This window comes from Cygnus atratus, chromosome 9, assembly GCF_013377495.2.
Source record: "Cygnus atratus isolate AKBS03 ecotype Queensland, Australia chromosome 9, CAtr_DNAZoo_HiC_assembly, whole genome shotgun sequence".
NCBI classification, from domain to species: Eukaryota; Metazoa; Chordata; class Aves; order Anseriformes; family Anatidae; genus Cygnus; species Cygnus atratus.
This window is the reverse complement of record NC_066370.1, coordinates 24307016-24329811: the sequence shown is the minus strand read 5'-3', so window position 1 is coordinate 24329811 and position 22796 is coordinate 24307016. Positions and strand designations below refer to the sequence as shown.

The 22796-nt window shown below is 51.0% G+C and overlaps 1 protein-coding gene across 5 annotated transcripts in view; it reads right to left on the bottom strand.

Moving 5' to 3' along the window:
• Positions 1-22796, bottom strand: part of PPM1L (protein phosphatase, Mg2+/Mn2+ dependent 1L) — an 86933-nt gene that overhangs the window by 9612 nt on the left and 54525 nt on the right. Inside the window, exons 1-3 of one of the 5 annotated variants that reach the window (XM_035557173.2) lie at positions 21772-21884; positions 16776-16950; positions 2777-2938 (exon numbers count right to left, since the gene is read on the bottom strand). In XM_035557173.2, the coding sequence (XP_035413066.1) occupies positions 2777-2938; positions 16776-16950; positions 21772-21855 (421 nt within the window). In that variant the 5' untranslated portion in view covers positions 21856-21884. Of the gene's footprint in view, positions 1-2776; positions 2939-16775; positions 16951-20712; positions 20836-21611; positions 21669-21771; positions 21885-22796 lie in introns of those variants that run through there. The other 4 variants (XM_035557174.2, XM_035557175.2, XM_050712641.1 and 1 more) reach the window with 4 other exon arrangements.

Below are 22796 nucleotides of genomic sequence, written 5' to 3'. Positions count from 1 at the left end.
CTGGAGAGAAACACAAACACTGTTAGAACCTTCCCCGGCTCGCTGTCAGATCCGCCCAAAAATTCGAGATGTGGTGTCCTGAGGTACATCAATGTTACATATCTCAAAAAACAGGAGATGTCCTCAGTAAATGCCACAGTGCTGCAACAAAGAGCGGGACTGTGCCCGCCTGCTCGTGCTGCTGGAACAGCTGGAGCACACGAGTGGCTGTGCTTTTGAGCGAAGCAGCTTTGTAGTCCCCAGTGAGACTGCACCGTACTGAACGCAGACAGGTGTTCCTGTGCTGCACAAGTTACTGCTCGGCAAGCCTCGTGGCGATGTTAGAATGAAAACACTGAAAGCGAGTCTTTATATTCTTGTGTCAGTAAAGCCCTCCTTTTTCAGTGAAGCTCATGTTTCCCCACCTCAGAAGATCCCTGAAGGAAACATAACAGTGACAACACCTGCAGCAGGACCCAAATCTCACTTAAGGCGTTAGGAAAGAAGCAAGTGCAAAAACATTTGTAGGCTCTTCTAGCAAACTGCCCCAAATGAGGTGTGTCAAACCCAGAAAAATGTTGTGAACAAAGCAATCACAAAATTTTAGGCTAGAAGAATGCAGGGTGGGATCTGACTGACTGACTGACCATCACCACGATTAAGGCTACTTCCAATTGAAAATGTGTCACAGTATTTGGAGGGTGCTCATAGCAAGATGGGTTTTGCACTGACACCAATGACTGATCCAGCCAGCGCCTGGCCGGTACACAGCCCGACTGCCTTAGGAGGGGAACGACACAGGGCCTCGAGGTCACAGCAGAATGGCAGCACCTTCAATTTCACGTCTGTGCGTTCGTGTGCCACCGTCTGCAGCGATGCACAGCAGGATTGCCTCCAGCTTAACACGAATCAAAAGTCAGAGTCCCTTGAGGACAACTGATTTGTGAAATGCCCAACATGGAGCATTAAAACACAACCGGGTTACACGAACTGGTGTCTGTATCTGTATTTGGTGCTCTTAGAAACGCGGCTGTTCGTTGTAGTTATCAGAGTGGTTTCAGCTCCGATTTTACCCTACTGTGACTCCACTTCAGCCAGGCAGCCAAACGAGCCCTGTCCAGCTGCTGCTGCGTGTTTGGAGGGCATCTGAGCTGTCCGTTGCACAGCCACCTATTCACCAGCACAGGGCTTTTCTTCAGAAGTGGTTAGAGCTGTAGTAACCCGGAGTGTAACCGTGTGTACGTATTGGAATGACAGGGGAAGCAAAACGCAATTAGGCAGAGGCAGTTTAAGCACACATTACACACACAATTAGAGGAGAGCACTGCTGCCATCCGTCACTGGGCTTACAGAGGAGGGAGCTGATGCTGCTGACCCGCTGCAGCACGCTTACGCCAGCCTTTGCAGGCGGTGCTGCTGCGTACAAAGTGACTTTTCAGTAGGTAACAGGTAAGTAAATTCGTTAAGTTAGTACGCTCACTAGAATATTTCTTGTTCAGCTGCAGGTAATTATAATGTTTACCTGTCTATTAAATTAACTTATTCCAAAGTTGGAAATTCCTGCAAAAATCCAGGTTCATTTTTCATGTTTCTGTATTATAAAGACTCATTTCAACATAAACAATGAAAATAAAAAATAAACAAATATTGAGTAAGTGAAGGCCTTCTCTAAGTGAACAATTGTACTGAGCACCCGGATGATGTTGTTAAAGGAGGCCTCAGGAACCTGAACTGCTAAATGGAAAACTCTCCAGTTTTTATGAATACATCTCCCAGGTATGCAGCTGAAGCAAAGGGAGGCCAAGATTTTCCTATTCCTTCTTCTTAGGATCTGTAAACTTTTTATTTCCCCTTGGGGAGCTTACACGACCTTGGGTCTCTGTGTAGCAGCAGGAAGAATCGCACTGCTCTCACGCTTCCTCAGCGATAAAAGCAAACTGAGCAGGCGGGCATTTGACACGTACAGGCATTTATACTGGGGTGGGCATACGGATAACCTGCAGGTTTTAAAAATGCTTTACGCTCAGGGAAAAATGTGTTATTTCCACTTTAGAGATGAAGAATTTGAAGCAGAGAAACAATGCATCTCTAGAGGCAACGCTCATCAGTAGGTTTAACACTTTTTTCTTTATCAAATAATTCCCTGCTGCAGGCTGCTGTGGGAGCCAAAACAGAAATGGGTTCAAAAGAGGCTCTGACAAACTCGTGGAGAATTGGCTATTAAACTCGATGCTCAAAATGTAACTTCCAGCCCAGGGGGTCGCTGAAGTGACAGGGTAAGCAAGCTAGGAAGATTTATTGTGGAAAGGTTACTGACTCTGTACTCCTGCTACAACATACCTTTGTGCTCATTAACAGTCATTATATGGGAACGAAAAATAGTTGTAATGAATTAGATTCACGTCTGCTTATTTTAGAAACTAAACCTCGCTGAGCTTCAGACCCAGCCTCTTAGACGAGAGCTGCTGCCACGATGCGGCCGTGAGGCGCCTGTAAGGGTGCTGCTGCTGGTTGTTAATGTGCTCCCCGCAGAGATCGCAGGGGAACTGGCCAGGACGGCGCACTGCCTGTTGGAGATGAAGGCTGCTCTTACTTTGACACCGCCTCATTAAGGGAGCTTCCATTTGTCTGCACCACGAACCCCTCTGAACAGAGCTGTATTAATAATGGAAGGTTTTATCTGCTGATTCCTCGCTCTGGTGCTCTCAGTGTCTCACAGGGGAAAAGTCTGCATTATTGACAGAGGAGAGAAAATAAAGATGAACCTTCAATCCGAAGCACAAACGCTGTAACTCACCAGCTCTTTTAATCCTCTTCCTCTCTTTCAGCTGGTAGGGCTTGTGGTCGTGGGACAAGGGGATGGCGTTCCCGTCCTTGTCGCACAGCACTCCCCGCGAGTCGCCGACGTTGGCCACCGTGAGTTCTTTATCTGACAGCAGCGCGATCAAACAAGTCGTACCTGGGGAAAAACAGAAGGGAATGGGAAGCAGAAACAATTACAGAGGATACAAATACCTGCAGTTACGCAGCAAATTTTCTGTGGTTGCTGTCGGTGGCTGTAAGGAGCAGCAGCCGTACGCGTACCTGACTGAGCAGCAGTGCCGTGGAGCAGGCTGTCATCACACCTGACAGCTTTCTTCTAATGATACTTAAGTCCATTAGATTTTCTCTCTTATCAGCTGGTTTTACCGAGTCATTCCCTACTCACGCTATCTCACACTGTTGCTGTTTGGACAGACGTTACCCTGAGTCCTGCTGGGGCGGGCACTTATCTCGGCGTTCACTGCCTTGCTTCCGCAGGTAGGCGACTGGTGGCGAGGCTGAAAATAAACTCAGCGGTCTCATGCTCAGGTAGGAAAAACGATTAGCAGGGAAGCGTTCTTCAGATCTGTGATGCTGGGGAGGGGCTCAGGGGGGAGAGTGGTTTCCAGTCTCTGAGCGCTGCCTTTTCCTAGCGGACAAGAAAAGCAGCAGGAGACCGAAGCGTGTCTCGCAGCAGAGCCCCCGCGCAGCTTCCACGAACGGAAACTACTGCGCGTGGCTGTGTGCTCAACGCGCTGCGTGCACGGCTAGGAGACAGCAAACCTGCTACAACTGCCGCTGGTAGGAAGGCTACGCACCTGAAGGACGTTCTACTGAAAAAAGAAAATGATTTGACATTTTTAATTACTTTAACCTTGAAATACACAGAGCGTTTAGTCAGTTGTTGAGCACAGGCACAGTACGGTCAGCTGAAGCGGCAGGAAAACACTGGAAAGAATGGGCTGTGTTCAAGGTACTGACACCATGGTTTTTATTTTCCTCATTCGGCTGATGCAGAGCAGAGTGGACGCTGAGCAGAACAGACCCCGTTAAGAACATGCCTTTTGTACATTTTGCCCTTGTAGCCAGTGTGCTACGAGCTGCATTAATGGAAACTCCAGCTATTAAAAATATTCCTGCACCAGCTTTGGACCAGGTGTCGCAATTTCATTTGTATTTTAGAACAGAAAGATGGCAAGTGACTAAGATTTTATACATACACTCGCAAACATTAAAAGGGAACATTCCTGACACTTGGTTTTCATGACAAGGCACTCCTGAAGTTATTACACAATCCTTACAAAAGGCACTCCGGCATCCTTCACCAGTAAATAAAATTCATTTTGTGGCTGCTTTCTTTTCCTTTTACATGATCTAGGGAAGCACATGGCTGAGTTTTCACCTCTGTTGTTAATTTACATCTAATTATTCATTAACATGGGGCATCTACCCTTGTTGCATAACAGAGATTGACAGGGAAAATGGCACCAGCTGGGCAAGAGATGGAGACGGGCAGGATGTGAAAAACGGCTCCGACACGGACTTGTTTGTTGTCTGCGTGGCTCTGCCAGGAGGGAGGCAGAAAGGAATTCCTGTGGAGGCACAGAGGGCCCGAGCAGAGCCCTCAGGCAGCAGCGTGCTGTACAGCAGCGCGTCTCTGTGTGTGTGGTTTAATCTGACCAAGAAGCAGTTTTAACGAGAACGCCAACACCAGGCCGTGCCAGCACAGCCCTCGGCGGCTGCCTGACCTCTGGTTTTGCTCCCAGGGAGCTGCGCAGGGGCCCAAGTCCATGCTCTGTTTTCTTCAGTCCGAACTCTCACGGCTGCAGCTTGTTGCGTTGCTGCCCAAAACGAGAATTAAGAACTGTGTTTTGCTGTTCCCATGCCAGTAGTTGAATATCCCACGGCTGGTATAAATATAATAGCCAGTAATAAACAATTTGTTTTTAGATGCACTGCGTTCTGGGGATTTATTTTTAACTTACTGGTCTGTCTCGCACAGCTTTAAACCAAAAATACCGTTTCGCAACACAGGCGCATATATAGGTTACTTTGTGCGATCGACTGACGCTTCGCAGACCTCGACGGGTACAGCTTCCCATTTTTCTCCTCAAAACCCTGCTAGCTGCACAACCTACTGGCTCCTGGAACAACAGGACACCGAGGAACCCGTCCCCCGGGCTCACCCAAGGAGCCCTGCAGGGTTCGGCGCCTGCTCGAGGACTGCCCCAGCTGAGGGCTCCAGGGCAGGGTCCCCAGGCACCCCGGACAGGGCTCCTGCCGGCGGGACGCCCGCGCCAGCGCTGCTCGCTGGGAACGGCGCTGCTCCCAGGGCAGAGGCCGTGGCACTCAGCGTCCGTGCTCCGGGCGAGGAGGTTACACCGCCTGCCCTCAGCACAGGGGAGAACAAAAGGACAAAATAATACCCTGCAGGTGCAGCCTAACGCCTCGACAGGACAGCAGCCCCACCGCGTGTGCAGAGCAGCAGGAGCCTTGCCTGCGGTCACTGTTACTCCTGCTGCTGCTTTGCAGGGCGAGGCTCTGCCCAGCGAAGCGGCTTTTGAGAGGTTCCAAAACAAAATTCTTGTTGAAGCGTTGCCCTCCCCTTTGCTTTTGCAAATTCATCGGCTCTTGCAGGTGCAAGGTGCCCCTGCTGCCCTGCAGGGCGCCTCCCCCTCCCGGTGAGAGCAGCACGAGGCGCACCGCTCGTACAGGCAGGAGAGAAACTCCAGAGCCCCCACGTCTGGGCAGCACAACGCTCCACGAAGAGGCGCTATTAAAAACGGCGACTTTGAATGCAGCCTGCCTGCGCATCTCATGCGTGTGCGCGGAAGAGGACGAGAAGCTGAGCCAGGAGCCAACCTGCGACGTGATTCACGGAGCCCGCGCCGCTCGGCCTGCGCCGCGCTCCCCGACTGGTGGCTGGGCCAGCGCCCAGGCCCTGACCTCCCGGTGCCGCCTGCCAGTACACGAGAAGCCAGCTTATTTCACCGCGTTTCCTTTTCCGTCTGTTTTTATTTCAGCCATTTAACCTTGTGCAGAGTTAGGGACCGCTGCGCTCTTGTCAGTCGCCTCAGATTTAATGCGATTGCACAATGGAAAACTCCCAGCAGAAAGGGTCCAGAACTGAGACCGCATGTTGGACTGGGCCCCCGGAGCAGCTGCCTGAATAACGCCCCGCTGGGCAGTTTAAAAGGAAAATCACCAGAAAACGTAAAACCTGTAGCACGCTGCCTGCAGAGATGGGGTGGGTTTGTGTTTGCTTTTTTATTTTTTTCTTTCTGAGGCAGGTAAGATTATTGGCACTGGATTTTAGTATCAGCCCAGGTACCCTGTGAAAGCCAAGGCTGCACCAGCTACCGGCAGGTTTTCGGACACCTGCTTTAGCGAACGGAAAAGTCAACAGCGTCCAAACGAGAGCTGATAAACGCATTTAAAGGGATTGGAGAGCCCGGGGAGCCACGTCCCCCTGCACTCCCTGTCTGGTCCTGGTCCCACACGCCTTTCCCCTTTGTCACTGTGCGGCTCCGCTTCAGCGCAGGAGGGCAGCGGGGTGGACTCACGGCCGTGAGACAAGGCAGCGAGGAGGGCAGGGGGGTCGCTTCCTTCCCACTAGGCAGGAGCGGGTTACAAGGAGGCAGGAGAAGCACGGTTACAGTGCTAAGATCATGTAATGCCGCCTTTGTGTGCCCTCCGGATGAGCCACCAACTGCAACCCGAAGCCATAAAAATAACCCTAATTCTCCGCTGCTTATCTATCAGATAAGGGAAGATAAAACAGGCAGCAGACACTCACGTGCCATCCGCACTGGGGCAGCGAGGAGACCTGCGCAACGCCTGCGGCTGCAGCCTGCCCGTGCTCTGCGTGGGAAGCGGGCACGAAGTGGGTGCTGCGATCAGTTCTCCGACGGGGAAAATGGATCCCAGCCCGCCGGTGCCCGCGGCTCCCAGCGGCAGAGCCTCGTGCCGGGGTGGGCCGCTCCCCGCAGCAAGCCGCGCGCCTCCTCCTCGGCTGCCGTCTGACCCCCTCGCGCGGCTCTGGCCTCTCCGACGGCACCCAGCCTTCGTCAAGGATTTTGCGGCAGGCCAAGCTAATTGCGCTCATTAGCGCTACTTCGCCCACTGCTCCTTTAGAGGTCGTTCAAGTGTTTAAATCGTTTACAATTGCTTTTAGCAAAAGCCACACGGATTAGAGAAAACGTTACTGTAATCTCCAAAACACCGCGCAGCTCTGCCCAATTACCGGGAATGACACAGACCGCCACCACTCACAACGCCTTTCAGAAACAGATAGAGGTGCGTTTTTAAGGTGCCTGACTCCTTTTCTTCAAAGTTCTTGCCACGTAGCCAGGGCCGAGCAGAGCGCACATCACGCAGGCGTTTGTCCTTGAGTCCCCTTGGCGCTGGTGTTTCCTCCGAGTGAGCGGTGCCTGCCTCTTCGCGCGGTTAAATAAATCGTTCTGCAAAAATCCGCGCTGTAAAGCACAGACCTAAAAATAGCCTTTCTGAAAAATGCGAGGTCTCATAGTTTCTTAATCATCTCAGCATAACATTTTTTTCCTGAGATTAGAAGACTGATGTATTTTAAAACAGATTAAAAGAAACACCGTTCTTACAAATACACAGAAATCACTTCACGTTCAACCTCTACGATCGCAGCTTAATTCCCACCATGAGACGATCCCTACCTGCCTGCGCAATTACCACTTCACGATTTTGTGTTTGAAACACCAGAGAACTGCTCTGCATTCCCAGTCAGCTCTGTCCTGTTCTCTCGACTAAGCCGTAAGTTGGTACCCAGCACTCGGTGCTGCTCACCCCGACCACACCAGGCTCATCTACAGCGCTTTGGGATGTGCACCCAGACTGAGAGACTCACGTGGATGTTCAGCTCGGCTCTGCTAAAATCCCTCAAAGCGTTTTCCAGGCAGGAGAACAGCAGCTGGAAGGAAGTTTTGTGTGCCAGGTCGCAGGAGTTAATTGCCGCAAACTGGAACCCCCCGGGGCAACCCCCAATGCTGCCCCATCGACGCACGGAGGCGGCGGGGAGCACCCCTCCTTCGCAGCGCGATGAATCCCTTGTCCTTGTGAAAAATCATCCGAATGCAGGAGGGATTAATTTCTCTATTTCAGGTCTAAAGATTTCCTGGCAGTGCTGCGATATTTAGTTTCACCTCTGCACCACACTCAGCGGTTGAATGCATCAGAAGGAGAAATATGTAAAAAGGAGGATGCAAGGACCCTTCCAACCCCCCAAAACCTGGCGTCATCAGCAGCAAAAATCATTAACGCGAACGGGGAGTGCTCAGGACGGAGCTGTGAGGTTTTCACTGTGAAAGACGAAGGCATTCCCTGAAGAGAACAGCACCGAACTGTTCCGAGGAAGAGCAGGATCAAACATGTAGAGCAAACTAAAGCTAACACGACACTACTGTAGGATACGGGCACAGCCTGCTTTGCTAAGATTTGTCTCCAGTTCCACGGCATCGTCTGGAGTCACTGCAAGTCTCCCAGGGCGTTACAGAGGTTTGCACGATTCCTGCTGCCATGCAGGAAGGTGACTGAGTTTCGGGTATGACTTTTATCGATAATACCAACTTAAAGAAAGGCATCGGGCTGCCCTGTGGAATTCACGCCACCCATGTCCTTCAGGTACCAGGCTGCCCGCTAAATGTCAGCTCCCAAGTAATTCAGAAGCCGTCCCTCCTGTAGCTGCCACCAGATATTTAAGGAAGACCCCGTTTAATCTCCCACACGTCGCTGCTTGTCAGGCCACACTCGTGCAGTGCTGCAGGCGCCGGGTGAAGGCGATACCTGGGAGCAGCTCAGAGCTCAGTGGCACCAGCAGCACCGTGGCAGCGGGAGGGGCTGGCAAGCCAAAGAAACCAACCCCCGTCGTGGGTTTGGCTGGAGTCGAGTGCCAAAATATATCCAAGATCCTCCTTCCTCCGTCTGCAAAGCCGTGAGACCGGCCAGGTGGCAGGGGGCACCCATCGACAGGCTGCCCCAGGGCTGGGGGAGGGAACCACCGGCCTTACTGGGGCAGGAAATCTCGTGCTGGGTACTCAACGGGCTTTCACTAGCAACGTTAACGGGTAGCTGGAGCTGTGAGCAAGAGGAAAAAGTAGGAGCAAAATGAAAATCCCGTCTACAAACAAATTCGAAGTAATTAAAAGCATCCGACAAAGCCCTGTGATAGTGCTGGGTTTATGGCTAAAGGATCAAAGCTGCCAAATTTCATTTGAACCAAGGGCACCGACCTGCACTTTTCTGAGGTGCCCGAGCCATAAATACCGGCTTTAAAGCAGCAGCTGTAAATAAAGCACCAGCGGGAAGGCACCGACCTTAACGCCAGACCCGTAATTAGCAAGTTCTGCACAAACACCGTAAATAGCAGCCCGCTTACAGACGCTCCGCGCATCCCCGCATCGCTCGGCCAGCCCCAGGCGCTCTGAGCTCACCCTCCCAGCACGCAGCCGAGCGCAAGCAGCAGTTTGGGGGAACTTTTGCACGAGGTCGGCAAACGGAGGCGGCAGCGGGCCCCAGAGGGCAGCGGGCAGACCGTGGCTGCCCCCCGTAACTGCAGAGCTGCGGGGAAAAGACGCCCGCGGAGGAAGCAAAAAGCACGGGGAGCACTGAAACACAGCAACTGCCCTGCGAGGAAGGTGTATCAGCTGCAAAGAGAGGGGCTTGCTTGTCTGTGAACAACTTCCTCACCCCGACGGGTTGGTACAGGTTATGGATCGGGTTGTTAGGAAAGCTTCGGTCGGGAACAGAGCCGGCCTTTATTGCTGCTGCCTGCCCCTCCCGCGTCGAGCCACGGGTAATTCAAACACCGGGAAATAATGGAAAGGCTGACAGTGACCGATGGGGGCACGCACTGCACTTGTGCGTGCAAAGCAGGGATTAGCACGGGCTGCACAATGCTGCAAACGTAGAGAGCACACGGACACACGGCCCAGAGACGCCTGCAGGAGGGTAGGCGCTGTCCGCACACGCAGCAACACCCTTGGATCGTAAATCTCTGTGCGTGTGCTTGACACGGTTACACTTTATTTTCTTCTCGATGACTCTCCTATTGAAATGTTGTCAAAAGAACCTCAATATCAACTTTTTGTACGCGATAGGGCAATACGGGGAGCAGAGAGCCCGAAGAGACTCATCTGAATGCAGAAATCAGCGGCTGCAGGTGGAACGAGGGGCTCTGCGAAGGCGCGGCCGGCGGTGACTTCGTGCTGCCCGTTCCTGCTCCAGCGGTGCCGTTTGTGCCTGTCTGGGTAACGATGCAGGAGAATTTGATAAGGCTCTCCAAATGGCCTGCCAGGTGCGTAGGCAGAACAAGCTTTGCCTGCCTTCAGTGCTCCTCACACAACCCTCCAGGCACTGCTCTCTGCTCCCGTCAGCGGGGGACAAACTCGGGGTGCATGGATGGCAGCCGATGTTCTCCTCTCTGCCTCCACTGAACCTCCAGCAAGCCAACGTCTTGAAGTGCTCGCTGTGCCTAATATTTGTTAATAAATCAATGAAAACAAACCCTAACCCAGAAAAATCCATGCTGCCCTCTGTAATCACACCACGCATGCACGCGATGTTGAGGAAAAACTCCGTGGTACTGATAGTGAGCACCTCCAGCAACAGAGCGCATCAGCTGAATCTGAAGTCTTCAAATGAAATCCAACACAAACTTACACAAAATAAACCTCAGACAGTTCTTCGATCCAGAGCTTACGCGTTTTTAAGTCTTTCATCAGGCCCAAGACAGAGACAGGAGGCAGCGGGGAAGGTCAGGCTGTGGTAACGCGACGTCCCTGAAAAACCCTGCCAGGCACTCTCACAATGCCGAGAGGCGACTGCTCTGCCACCGGGCACAAACCAGACCTGACCCCACCGCAGCTTAGGACGAACTGAGCAAGCACCTAACGGTACGTTTGCATTTAAGACACTCTCCAGACTTCATTGGTGAGTATAAACAGAAAGGAATTGGAGCCCAAATGCTCTCAAGAGTTGTAGTTGTAGCTGTCCACTGGCCGTTCTTCCTTTCCTTGTGGTTTTAGGGATGCAGACAACAGAACTCAACCCTGCCACGTGCCCTCCTCACAGGAAAGCCCAGCCCCTGCAATTCCACCATGAAGTTGTCAAAGCCACCCCATGAAACGTAAGAGTTAGATCCCTGACGTATTGCTGTGTAAGTGGTTTCAAAACCACTGATAACTCTCCCCATTCCCTGTTACCCTCCTGAATGCCCGCACCGTACAGGACCACGCTGACTTCCTCTCCTTTGGTGGGACGTTCGTAGCAGTCGGACATTTGGTGAAGCCCCCGGACGCGAGCACTGCTAGCTTTGTGTTGGAAAGCCCAGCTGCTAGCTGCCTGCCTTACACAGCTACATACCTAACTGCCTACTTAAAAATTGATCGGGAGGGCAGAATATTTCACACGCAAGTAGGCACTTTGCTATCAGTGCTATTTTTGTTCTGAGCTTCTGCTGAGAGCTGATAATCATACGAATAATAAAAAATTATTTTAATCGAGGAAAAGCCTGCAACCCACTCGGGCAGACTTCGGTGTAAGCCCGCTGTGTACAAACGCCGCCACGAGCCTCGAAACCGGGACGACCGCAGGCGCTGTGGGAGCCCCCGTGTGGGAAATGAGAGCCACGTGGCTCCTGCTGGAGCCACACACCAACCGTAATGTAAATGATTTTGTGTGTACGCCTACGGAGCCGTCTGGGCTGCTCTCAGCTCCCTGCACCACCTGGGAGCGGAAGCCAGCCCCTGGTCAGCAGAGGGAAGGGGCACATTTAGGATGGGACTTCACGCACCAAAGTGCACGCTTAAAATAAAGTCAGGGTCATGCTGGAAATTCCCCGTTCACTGCTCACGAAGTTCCCCCTGCTCACTGCTGAAGAGCTCTAGAGACGTGGCCCAGGACGCGATGTCTCTAACGCAAACACAGCTGGTTAGCAGGGAAATCCTGCCCTGGGCCATGCCCCGTGATCTTTTCCTAGAGCTATCGGCCCTCTGCTGAAAAACAGAGCACGGGTTTGTGGTGGCCAAGGTGAAAGTGCAGTTTTCATGTGCAAAAGAAACAAATGTGCCAAAGGAGGTGTTGAGCATAAGGCAGAGGCTGGATACGTTCAGTGGTAATCATCCGGCTGTAAGGGGTAACAATTCTTACCGCGTTCCTCGGAGAAGGCACGGGGCTGAGCTCTCACGGCAGCGACTGGCGGCTGAGAGAAGCGAGTTGTTTCAGATCGTGTTCTCGAGATTAAATACCTAAAAATCATTGAAACTCCAACCCGAGCTGCAGAGAAAGCAAACAACTGCGGCGGCCTGCAGGCCGCGGTGTTTTTCTCCTTGTCAGACGAACGCCTCTGGCGCAGCAATAAATGTTGTCCCCGACACATTTGAGCCTTGTTAGGTACGCGGCTGCTGTGTCAGTGGGTTTGCAACAGGTCAGGAAATAAATGTACCAGATTGCTGCAGCGCCGGGGAATGGTGCTCGCGCGGCACGCAGCAATCCCACTGACATCCCTCGAGATAATACAAGTGCCACTTGGACCACCATCCTTCGCCTGGACATGCCTTTTGTTCCCCAAAGGGCCTCGCTTCTGGCTTCTCCCTTCCTGGCAGCTTCTTTACGGCTCCCCTGTTTTTGTTCTTGCACATTCGGTGCAACCCACCGCCTTCGCAAGTGCTGGGCTCCTGGTCAGGCAGGGGTTTAAGCTCTGGGGAGTCACCGCTGCTGAAACTGTGCTCAGGTACGTCCCCACAGGCCAGCCCCACGTGTCAAGGAGCAGCCAAACACGTATCAAAAGCACGCTCCCAGAGTTTTAAGGCATTTTTTTTTTAAAAAAGAATGTGGCTGTAGCAAACCCAACAGATTTCTTCCTGCATTTGTAATGCGCACGAGCTATCGTGCGATAAACATCACGGCGAAGATAACTTAGGGCAGTTTGGCTGCGATGTGGAACGACGAGGGCTTTACCTGATAAAACCTCCTGCAGTGGAAAAAAATGATGTTTCCCCAGCAAGGTGGTTATTATCCCAAGTTATAGCACATATTCCCAGAGCGCCCACACTAGCCTGGACATGTGTGTGAGAGAAATGGATTTGCCACCCTATTGGGGTGAAATTTAACCTTGGATATTTTTCCTTTTCTGTCCACCTGCCAGAAGCAGCCAAAGCTCCTGGGACGGGACCTGGGCAGACCTGTGCCAGGCTGCGCCTTCTTGCAGGGCCCGAAGCCAGAACGAATCCCGAGCCCCGGATTTACGCTCAGAGCCGCTTGTCCCAGAAACCAGGAGCTGCAGAAACCCAGCCTGGTCTTCTGCAAGGCGCAGGGATAGAGGCTGAGCAGGAGAGTCAATTGACTTCGTTATCCACTCAGTTGGTGCTAAACCCTGCAGGGCTGCAGGGCGGCGAGCCTTACCTTACGTGCCTGGGAGGACCGCGCGGCTCCCGGCGAGAGCACCGCACACGGGCACGTTGGGTGCAGGCCGAGCACAGAGCACAGACCCCACCTCATTCACAGACGGGCTGCAGCACGTTGTCGTGCTAATGGACGCGTTTTATCTCAGCAGAAAATAAATTCTGTTGCTAAGATCGGAGCATTCGGGCAATTTGGGACGCGATCTGCTAGCGTAAAACCACTCTTCACGGAAACGAACTGCTGATACGAGCAATTTCACTTACTCAGTGGCACTGAAAGATGGCTTAGAGGAGGAGAAGGTGGGCGAAGGACTGAAAATGGAGCTATCCACGACAAGGACTGCGGGGACAGCTGTTTGTGCTCCTGTCTGCCGAGACGGATTCCCTGGCTCCCTTTGGACAGACCGCTCCTGCCCTTCGCCGCAGGTTCCTGTGCGAGCCCCAGGGCAGCACCAGCCCTACGAAGTGCCCGTGCCCCCTCGCTGGGGGTTTGGCCGAGCCCCTCGGCTCCACGGGCAGGGGGAGCAGCGCCCGCAGGCTGCTGGAGCTGGCTGGGGGTCTCGCGCCCGGCTCCGGCGTTGGGCTGCAGGAGGGTCTGGCTCCCCCCGGCAGGCGCGGGGCAGCCGCATCCTTCCCTACCTCCGTCCTCTGCTCAACCCCCCCCAGGCAGCTTCGTTAGAGCCAGGCACAGCCCTGGTGGTAGCCACGAACGAGCTCCTGGTGCCCTCCGGCAGGACGTGCGGAGCAGCAGCCCCCTTGGTGCAGGTGGCCCCAGGGAAGGTGGGACGTGCTGGTAAACACCAGCTAAGGAAACGTTTTTGGGGCTGACAACTGGCCCTGGGTACTGTGCCTAAATATCAACATCTCTCACGAGCGCTTCATGGCGAGGAAAAATGAAATTCATCTTTTTTCGTCACGCGGGGAGAGCGGCCTTCCATCACGGCACGCCCTACGACCACAGCACGAACGTGTCGGTGGATCTCCTAGCAGGCTGTGGCCAACGGGCACGCCAAAGTGCCTTCAAATATCCCAAAATTTCGTTTGTGCAGGAGTCGCTGGCCACCCCAGACAGGAGAGATGCCGTAGATAGGTGGATCAGGATTTACATCCAACAACGCTTCAGCGGGAGAAAACATCCTTGCACAAAATCAACCCAGCCTTAGCGAGCCAAGAACGCCACTTTTTAAACTAAGGGATTTAGGGATTAGGAGAGGATTTGTACCCATCTGTCACGCTGGGCCTGCTTTCATCCTACAAAGCTCTCTTAGTCAAACTTCACTAAAAATCTTGTCAACATTTGACTATTTTTAGATGAACTCACGGTGTTTGGTAGCTTCGGGACACCGAGCTCCTGACAGGGAAGATTTACAGGACGGCAGTATGACGCGGAGCCCACCGAAGCTGCACATCGTTATTAATATCGCCCGCTGTGCTCTAACGGCCCAATTAACAGGCACAATTGTACCAAAAGCCCAGGCCATTTTGGTGCAGCTCTGTTTTCACCTGGCGAACAGATGTAGAGGAATCCTACACAGAGAAAAGGCGTTTGTGGCCTACGAAATGACGGAGTGAGGACAAGTAACAGGAGGAATCAGTTCGGACCCATTTGAGAAGTGCTTTTCCCTCGAGTGCACCAGTCACAGCACCTAAGCACAACACCCAGCAGCGTGCCTTTGAGCAATTAGCCAGCTCAAATTCGGGCTTTTTATTTACAGCGAGGTGCACTCGCTGTTCTGGGCGTTTGTGTACGTCGAGACCTTTCGAAACTTGGTATTTATGTAGCTCCTCACTTCTACATCATTGTTTTACTGCAAGATATAAATCCCCAATGTGTGTTTGGAGCAGCTTAATCTTTATTTTCTCCGCACTAACATGCAGTTGTCAACAAAGAAAAATGCCTTCTCCTTCTCCAGACAGGAACTGGTAATTTTCTCCACTGTATTCTTCCCTTCCTAACAAACGTCTATCAATCAAAATGACGAGAGAAATAAAGTGACCGAATCAGCGTGACTGAGAAAGATCTACACCAGCCATTGGACTGATAAATTCTGTGTTTAAAGTATAAACAGAAGCAACGGAAAGCAACAACTTCCAAAGCTTATTTTTTATGCATCATTAAAAACAGGAGGTACCTGATGAAAAAGATAACCCGCGCCCATCTTTTAACCACGTTGTCCTTCAAGAACTCACACGACTCCGAGCTCCTTAAGCACAGGAGCACACGAGTAGGCTGCAAATGGCACTGCGAGCTGCTCGAGAGCTCCTGAGATCAAAGTAGTTTAAGAGAATCAGGCTTATTTACCGGGGGAGAGCGCGAATGTGGTTGATAAAGGACGAGAGCACTGTAATTACTTCGAGTTCCTAAAGCTCACAGTCCTTTAAGCACCCAGAGCATACACTCTGCAAATGGCATTTTAAGTTGCTTGAGCATTTGAGATCAAAGTAGCTTAGGAGAATGATATTGATAGTGCGTAGGAGTCTGAACAAAGTTGATAAGTGGTCCAAGCATGCTAAGCAGTTCAGGCCACTACAGCGTAAGTACCAAGTAATAGGAGAAAATAATACAGGCCTGCTGGTGCTTGGCTTTCCAGAGCTGGACTAGGGAAGATGAGGAGTAGGAAAGATGAACTCAGACGACGGTGATTTTGGCAGTGCCATCTAGCAAGGGCCAAACAAAACAGTGATCCACCTGGCGGGGTATCTGGCAAACATGAGCTAAATGGGATGAAAAACCTGGTTACGAGATTTAGGATTCTAGCCAAAACAGCTGGAAGAAAAACCTCGAATTATGCTCAGAATGGTTCCCAAGGGGCACCGTGGTGCCAGTTACAGTCAAGTGAAAACAAAACAAGAAAGTACCAGCGACTAAGAAAATCCACTCGCTACCATGAATATTAATCGAGCAGTAAAACTTTTAACTGTTCTTTTCATAGTAAAAACATTTTTTTCCCAGTAGAAAGTGTTAGCTGTACCTAAGAAAGCCACCAAATATCTAGACTATCAAGACACAAATATCAAAACCGAAGAACCCCATAACTGCACTACTAAAATGCCTCCGACACTCTACCAGTTGTCTATTTTTGACTGCCCACACCCATCACGTCCCAGTTAAAAATCTGATTCTGTGACTACCCAGTACACTCTTGGCTAGGCAAGTCCAAAAATAAGTTGTGAAGAAGAACCCAGGAACGTGCAGGACGTGCATTTAAAAAGAACATTTTAACAGGCTTCAAAATCCTTCCAAACTGTATTTAGTGACTTGGTCACACAACTCGCAGAGACAACGCAAACCACATGGCTAGACCATCAACATCTGTACGTTACAAAGAACCAAGAGCTGGTACAGAAACTGTCCTTTCAGCTACTTAGTATGCAAATCACCAAAGTGGATTTTTTTTTCTCCTAAATCGACCCGATTTTAGGAGAAAAATGTTTCATTGAAACACCTCAAACCTCTAGGACAAAGTTCAATTTGCCAACACAAGCCTTACTGGTCTGAAGAAAGGCTGGAAGCGAGCAACTTGTTTTCAGTAAAACGTAACTTAGGAAGAAATAAAACCATACCTGCTTCGTCATAGGATACAGTCAGTTTTTCCAGCATTTCTCGATCAATTGATAAAATCTGCTGTTCCAGGATGGTTTGGTAAGATAGCACGCTGTTCTCCTTGTCCTTCTCATAGTCTTGAAGATGTTGCTTTAGGACTTCAGGCAGCCGGGACTTCACGTATTCTGCTGCTGACTATGTAGAAAAGAAGCAAAAGGTTTCGTCAGGACCATTTCTTTTTGAAATGCTTTGTGCATATCCATAGCATTTATTTTATTTTAAAGCATTTTCAAATCAATAAAATACTCTCGTTACTACCAACTCCAGAGTGTGAAATCAACAGGTGGTTTCTCTGCCAAAATCACCCGTCTGCCCAGAACTCCCACGGAATCAGGGATACAACAGCCCCAAACCCTCCAGCGGGGGCACAAGCCTGCTCTCCAGCAGGAAGGTTACGGCAGGCCAAAAGCAGTTCACCACGCTTGACTAGACACATACTGCAATACTGAACTTTCTTCACCATAAGCATGTTTTGAAAACGTAACTACAACACGTAATGCCTTTATTTTTAATTTTAAATATCAGATGATCAATAGGAGTCTCTTCTCCTGCTACGGATGCATAACCAGGCTAGGACAGGGAGCCCAAAATAAATCTTTAATAGCATTAAAAAACTACCTACAGATATACATCCAAACACAGAAAATTATTCCTATTTTTTTTCTGTGACTGCTCAAAGCCATAAGCAAACAGAAGTTAACACAAGGTGGCATGGTTGTACCAATGTTGGGGAGTCTTATGCAGAAATGCACAGGGCAGTGAACACCAAGAGCTCCTGCCCCCGGGCAGCGTCTGCCTTTCTGGCTTTCCACCAGCGATACAAACCTACCTGGACAGGAGGGATGCAGCGAAGGCTGCTCTGCTGCCCCGTGCTCCGGCTTTCCTGCCAACTCCCAGGCAGGAGAGAAAAAAAAAAATGGTAGAAAGGTGAGATTATTCCAGGGACCGGCCACAAGTTGCCCCCGCTCAGCAGCACGCTCTCCTGGGTTTATGTTTAGTTTTCCAAAGTCAATTGCTGATTAAATTACAACCTTAAAATATCACCGAAGTTGTGTTCAATTTATCTGCAGGCTAAGCCATGTGAGACAAATGAAATTATTGTAGGCAAACCGAAGGAGCTCTCCCCACGAGTACCACACAGCCGACGTTACAGTTCAATCTGTGTTTCCTTCCCAGGGAAGGCCAAAAGAGGCGCCGTATGCAGGTCTTTATATTTCACGTTCCTTCGAGAAGAGGTTTTACTCTGCATGGGGGCATTTTGGGCTCTCCCACTGCAGCAGTTCGAAAGAGCAGAGAGCAAAGGAGGGTTTGAGGCTTTGCACACACTCACTTTGTGGCACCCATCCCGTGCCCTCGAGTGCAGATGCGCCCACCGCTGGCCGTGCACAGGGCAGACAAAGCTCCGCTCCTGTCCCAGAGGTCCCGCAGCCCAGGCAGAGTCAAGGGGCAGCTGGAGAGGAGCAGATGGGAAACCACTGGGATGGCGAGGGCGGCACGGCGGCCGGACGGCCGGACGCCACGGGACACCTGCAGCCCGAGTTCACCGGCGCCGCAGTGGGGACGGAGGCTGCCACACACCACCCCCTGCAGAGGGCCTTTCCGCAAAGTCACTTTCAGGATTAAATCACAATTTTGAGAAAATGTAACGAAAACGTGGTCCTGCTCTCGTAGGGGGCTCTGCGCTCTGTGCCCTCAGCAGCTGGGGCAGCTCATGCTTAATAAAAACCACGAGAAACAAGAGAGTAAAATTTCCCTGGTTCTTTGGTAAAGCTGAGAAGGCAGCATCCTCTGTGGGTCTGTTTCCCCTCCGCAGCTCCCTTCTCCAACTGAACAAAAGGCTGACTTTAATAGCTCCGTTGATTTTAAGGTATTTCATTCAGCCACAGAAAGCTACTATTATATGTTATGTACCTGCAAGGTAATATACTTGCAGAGCTTATTCACCAAAAAATCACATTTTTCTCTAGTTACAAAAAAAAAAAAAAAAAAGCCTGCACAAAACAAAAATCACATCAGGAGACGCTGAAATCCCTCCCTGTGCAGGAACCCAAACCTCACAAGCACCCCCGTCCTTCTGTAACTGCCCCACTTGCCCATGTTTCTTAACTGACGAGGACTACGCATTCAAAGGACTTAACTGTTATAACTTATGCTGTCTGCTAGTATTTGCTCTGCTTTTCCGAAGTGTATCCTTCTGGGAGCTCCCTCGGATGTGGGAAGGAAAGGTCTAAACCGGTTAATTAAAAGCTTCTTCACAAAGCCACCCAGAAGTCAGGCGGCGCTCCCCGAAGCCGTCTCTTTACACAGCTCCCCTGGCTGGTTTCGAGATGGCTTTCCACGCTCAGGAATTGAAGAAAACGGCAGCAGAGCCCCTGCATCAACCTCTCCTGGGCTGCAGGTTTCAAAAACCCTGCACAGCCATCACCTACCTTTGCTGGCTTCCATTCCTGTTCCTGCCTACTGTAACTGAGTGGCCTCCCTAAGCGTAGGTATACCCCTGGCTGCAGACGACCCCGAATTAATCCCGATACCCCCACGTTAATGCTGATACCCCCACATTCAGCAGAACCCTCGTAAAGTAACACCGAGAGGCAGCCAGGACAGGCCTCGCGCAGAAAAGTCGAACGTTCGGTGTGTGAAAGCAGCACCTCCGGAGAGGTGTTACATCCTCGGTGGGTGCCATCCCCTCCTGCAGGCTGCAGCTCAGCGCGTCTCACAGCTGGAATCACCGACCTGCTCGCCCTTTCCCATCCAGGAGCCAGCACAGCAACGCAGTGACCTCGTGACGAGAGCTCGGAGGGGCAGCAGGAGCAGCACCCAGGGGAGATCCGCTCCTACGGGCACCTCTGGGGGCACGCGGGCAGTGACCGAAGTGCTCGGTGGCCAAGTGCATGAATTAGGACAGCAAGCGCTCAGCAGGTCCAGGTCCCCGTGAAAAACATGTCTTTTTTTTGGGCTACAGTACTCACTAGCTTTACCTTGCTGCATTCACGTGGCAATTTATACCAAAGGCAAAGAACTAAAATCTCAAGACAGAACAGGGGAAGAACACGTTAGGAAGTGTTTATCAAGACCAGGTATTTTCCAGCTGGCTGGGCCAGACGGAATTAATTCAGCTACAGGTGGCTGGCTGGAACAAGTTCCTTGCCAACCTCTATCTTCAGAAATTCAGAGGATGGCAAGACACTGTTTGGAAAGGGTAAATGTAGGGGCTCCTTTTAAAATAGAATAATGAGGGAGAAACAGAATTACAGACCAGTCCGTTCAACTTCGGTGCCTAAACAATGGAACAAAAGATCAATTGATTTCTAAGGATGAGGAAGCAGCAAGATTTGTAAGCCACAGAGAGCGAGGTGGTTCTCTTGGGGTGTCTGGAGACATCAATATGGTTCGTAGCAACTCTAGTCTGGGGAGCAAACCTTCCTTTGCTCACTGCAGGCAGCATGCCTCTGCTCAAAAGTCTCAGCGCCACTGATACGTCATCAGCCCAGACACAGCTTTGGGAACCCAGAGAAATAGCCTTCCATGTAAACTGGGATGCTGAATGCCATACAGACCGAACATTTCAGAGATTTCCATGGCCAAGATGCATCACCAGCACCCCTTCCGACCCGCCAGGTGCGCTGGGCGCTCCTGGGGAAGCCCCCGTGGGTGTGCCACTGCCACCACCACCGCGTGCCTCTCATTCGCTCCTCTCCAAGCTCAATCGTTTTATGGTCATGGAAACGATTTCCACCAGAGGAATGTGAAATATGTACTGATCCCTCTCGGGATTTCACATTCCGCATACTCTTATAGACATGTTTCTGGGCTTACATCTTCAAACCCGACCCAACCACACAACCACCCGCCCACAGCTCACTTCTCAAAGAAGAGTGCCCTTAATTTACGTCTCACCCCGCTTCCAGGCCGGCTTCACGGGCAGATTCCTGCTGCTTTAAACACAGCCCAGCTGTGTTTTTTGCCTGTCACTCCCACTTCACCTTCTTTACACATGGAGCTACCCAGCCATAAGGCTTTGAGAGGTGTTTCGTGACACCTCGGTCCTCTGCTGGGCGCTCACGGCAGGAGGGAAGTGGTCAGCGAATATTTTTTGCACTCCTGTGGATGGGAGCTGCACTCACCGCAGGCAAACCACCTCCTCAGCCTGTTCACGTGGCCACGCAGGAGAGGTTGGTGGTGGCTGAAGGAGATCCAAAAATTCTGCCCCTGGACCCACGCGTGCCCCTTACCGGAGCGCAGGGGAACGTAGGGGCACAAGGCCCGAATCTGGCGTCTCGCAGGGCTGATGCTCTCCTTCATCAGCACGAACCACAAATAACTCCTCTGAAGTCAGGGGAATTTTGCTAAGGCAAACCCCTTGGAAAAAGGACACGAAGCTATTAATAGCGATTCAAAAGGAAAACACGATAGCAAAACATAATCTACTCTCGAGAGGATAATGCAAGATCTACCAATGGTGCTAGGACGAACGTTTTGCCCTCCAAAGCCAGGAGCTATTTAAAGAACAAACAGGTTGAAAGAGACTCAGGAGTAATGTTTTCCCATAATCTAACTTTTGCTACAATTAGCCTATCAGCTCTATTTCCAAGTGTCTTTTTCTCCAAAGGAACTATTCAAGCAAATAATTTGCTATTGATCAGTCCGGATCCCAGGAAAGCCGAGCTCACAGTTTTTAAGCAAGGTTAGTAGCAAAAGCACGCCTCCAGAAATGCTGCAGGACTCAGGAATCTCTCCCGGGAATTTCGACGAGACCGAACACTACACCCCCCGCTATTATTTCGCAATCCACGCACCGTACATTTCCGCAGCAGGAAAAATATTAGCCTCACAAACATCTTTAGTTAATCAGCAGCTCTGTCATCACGAGAAAATTAACCTGGTTCCAAGGAGATGCATAAAGTTCAAATTAGTATTCACCCCGGATTGTCAGAGAGATATGAAATCCGTAATTACAGTAATCCACAGCTGCTTCCACTGTAGAAAATAATGGATTGCCCAGTGAGAACCGGTGCCCACGAAACGGAAAGAAAAGGCCATCTGTTGTGGAGCTTCGCTCTGACTTCATGCTTCGAGCACGGAGAGCTCGATCTCCTGACACGCAGCCTGTGTGGATTTATGGCTACGAGCAATCCAAACAACCACAGCACCAAACAGAAAGAGTAAAAATAAAAATGAGAAATGACGACGATTTACGGCTTTAAATTATGCATTTGAGCTTCTTCCCTAAGACAGCGCTTGTCACTCACTTCTTAAATAGACTTATTTAAACGTCCTCGAACGAGCAGCAAGTGAGGCAACAAGATGTGCAAGGCGGAGATGACACGTTCTGCTCTGCCGCCCACTCCCCCTCCGTTAGGCAAGGAGAGGCATCGGGCTGTGGGGGGCACACTTGGCGTTGGCATGGGGCTCCTCGATCCAGGACGTGGATCAGAAGAGGCGAGGATAAATGCAAGACGATTATTCTCCATCTTCCGATGGGAGAAGGGACAGCGAAATGGAGAAGGGACAGCGAAATGCTTGCTCAATTCTTTAAGGAAGAGTTTTAATTAATTACAATTACCAAGAAGCACTCCAAGCACTTGTGCGCTACAGCCAAGCAGTCACTCACTCTACAGCTAAGGAACGCAACTCGGGGCAGGGAGGGATTTGTCAGAGGTTACACCGTCGTCGGCAGAGCCACAAGGAGGGCTTCCGACTCAGGACATCTAATTAGAAGATTAATTTTATCAAAGCGGGGGGAGCGTTACGATTATCTCGTCTGACATCTCAAACCAGGAGGACCACAGGACACTGCTCTGTCTCATTGCTTGAATAAGTCATCGAGAGAAATATTCAACTCTATTTCGGAGCCAGAGGATCTTCCATTGCCCTTGGAAGTTAATTACCCTTCCTGTTAGCGGGTAATTTCACATACCACAGAAAACGTTCACATCATTTCCAGTCTGAATCTGCTATTATCTATGACTTTCAGCCACCGA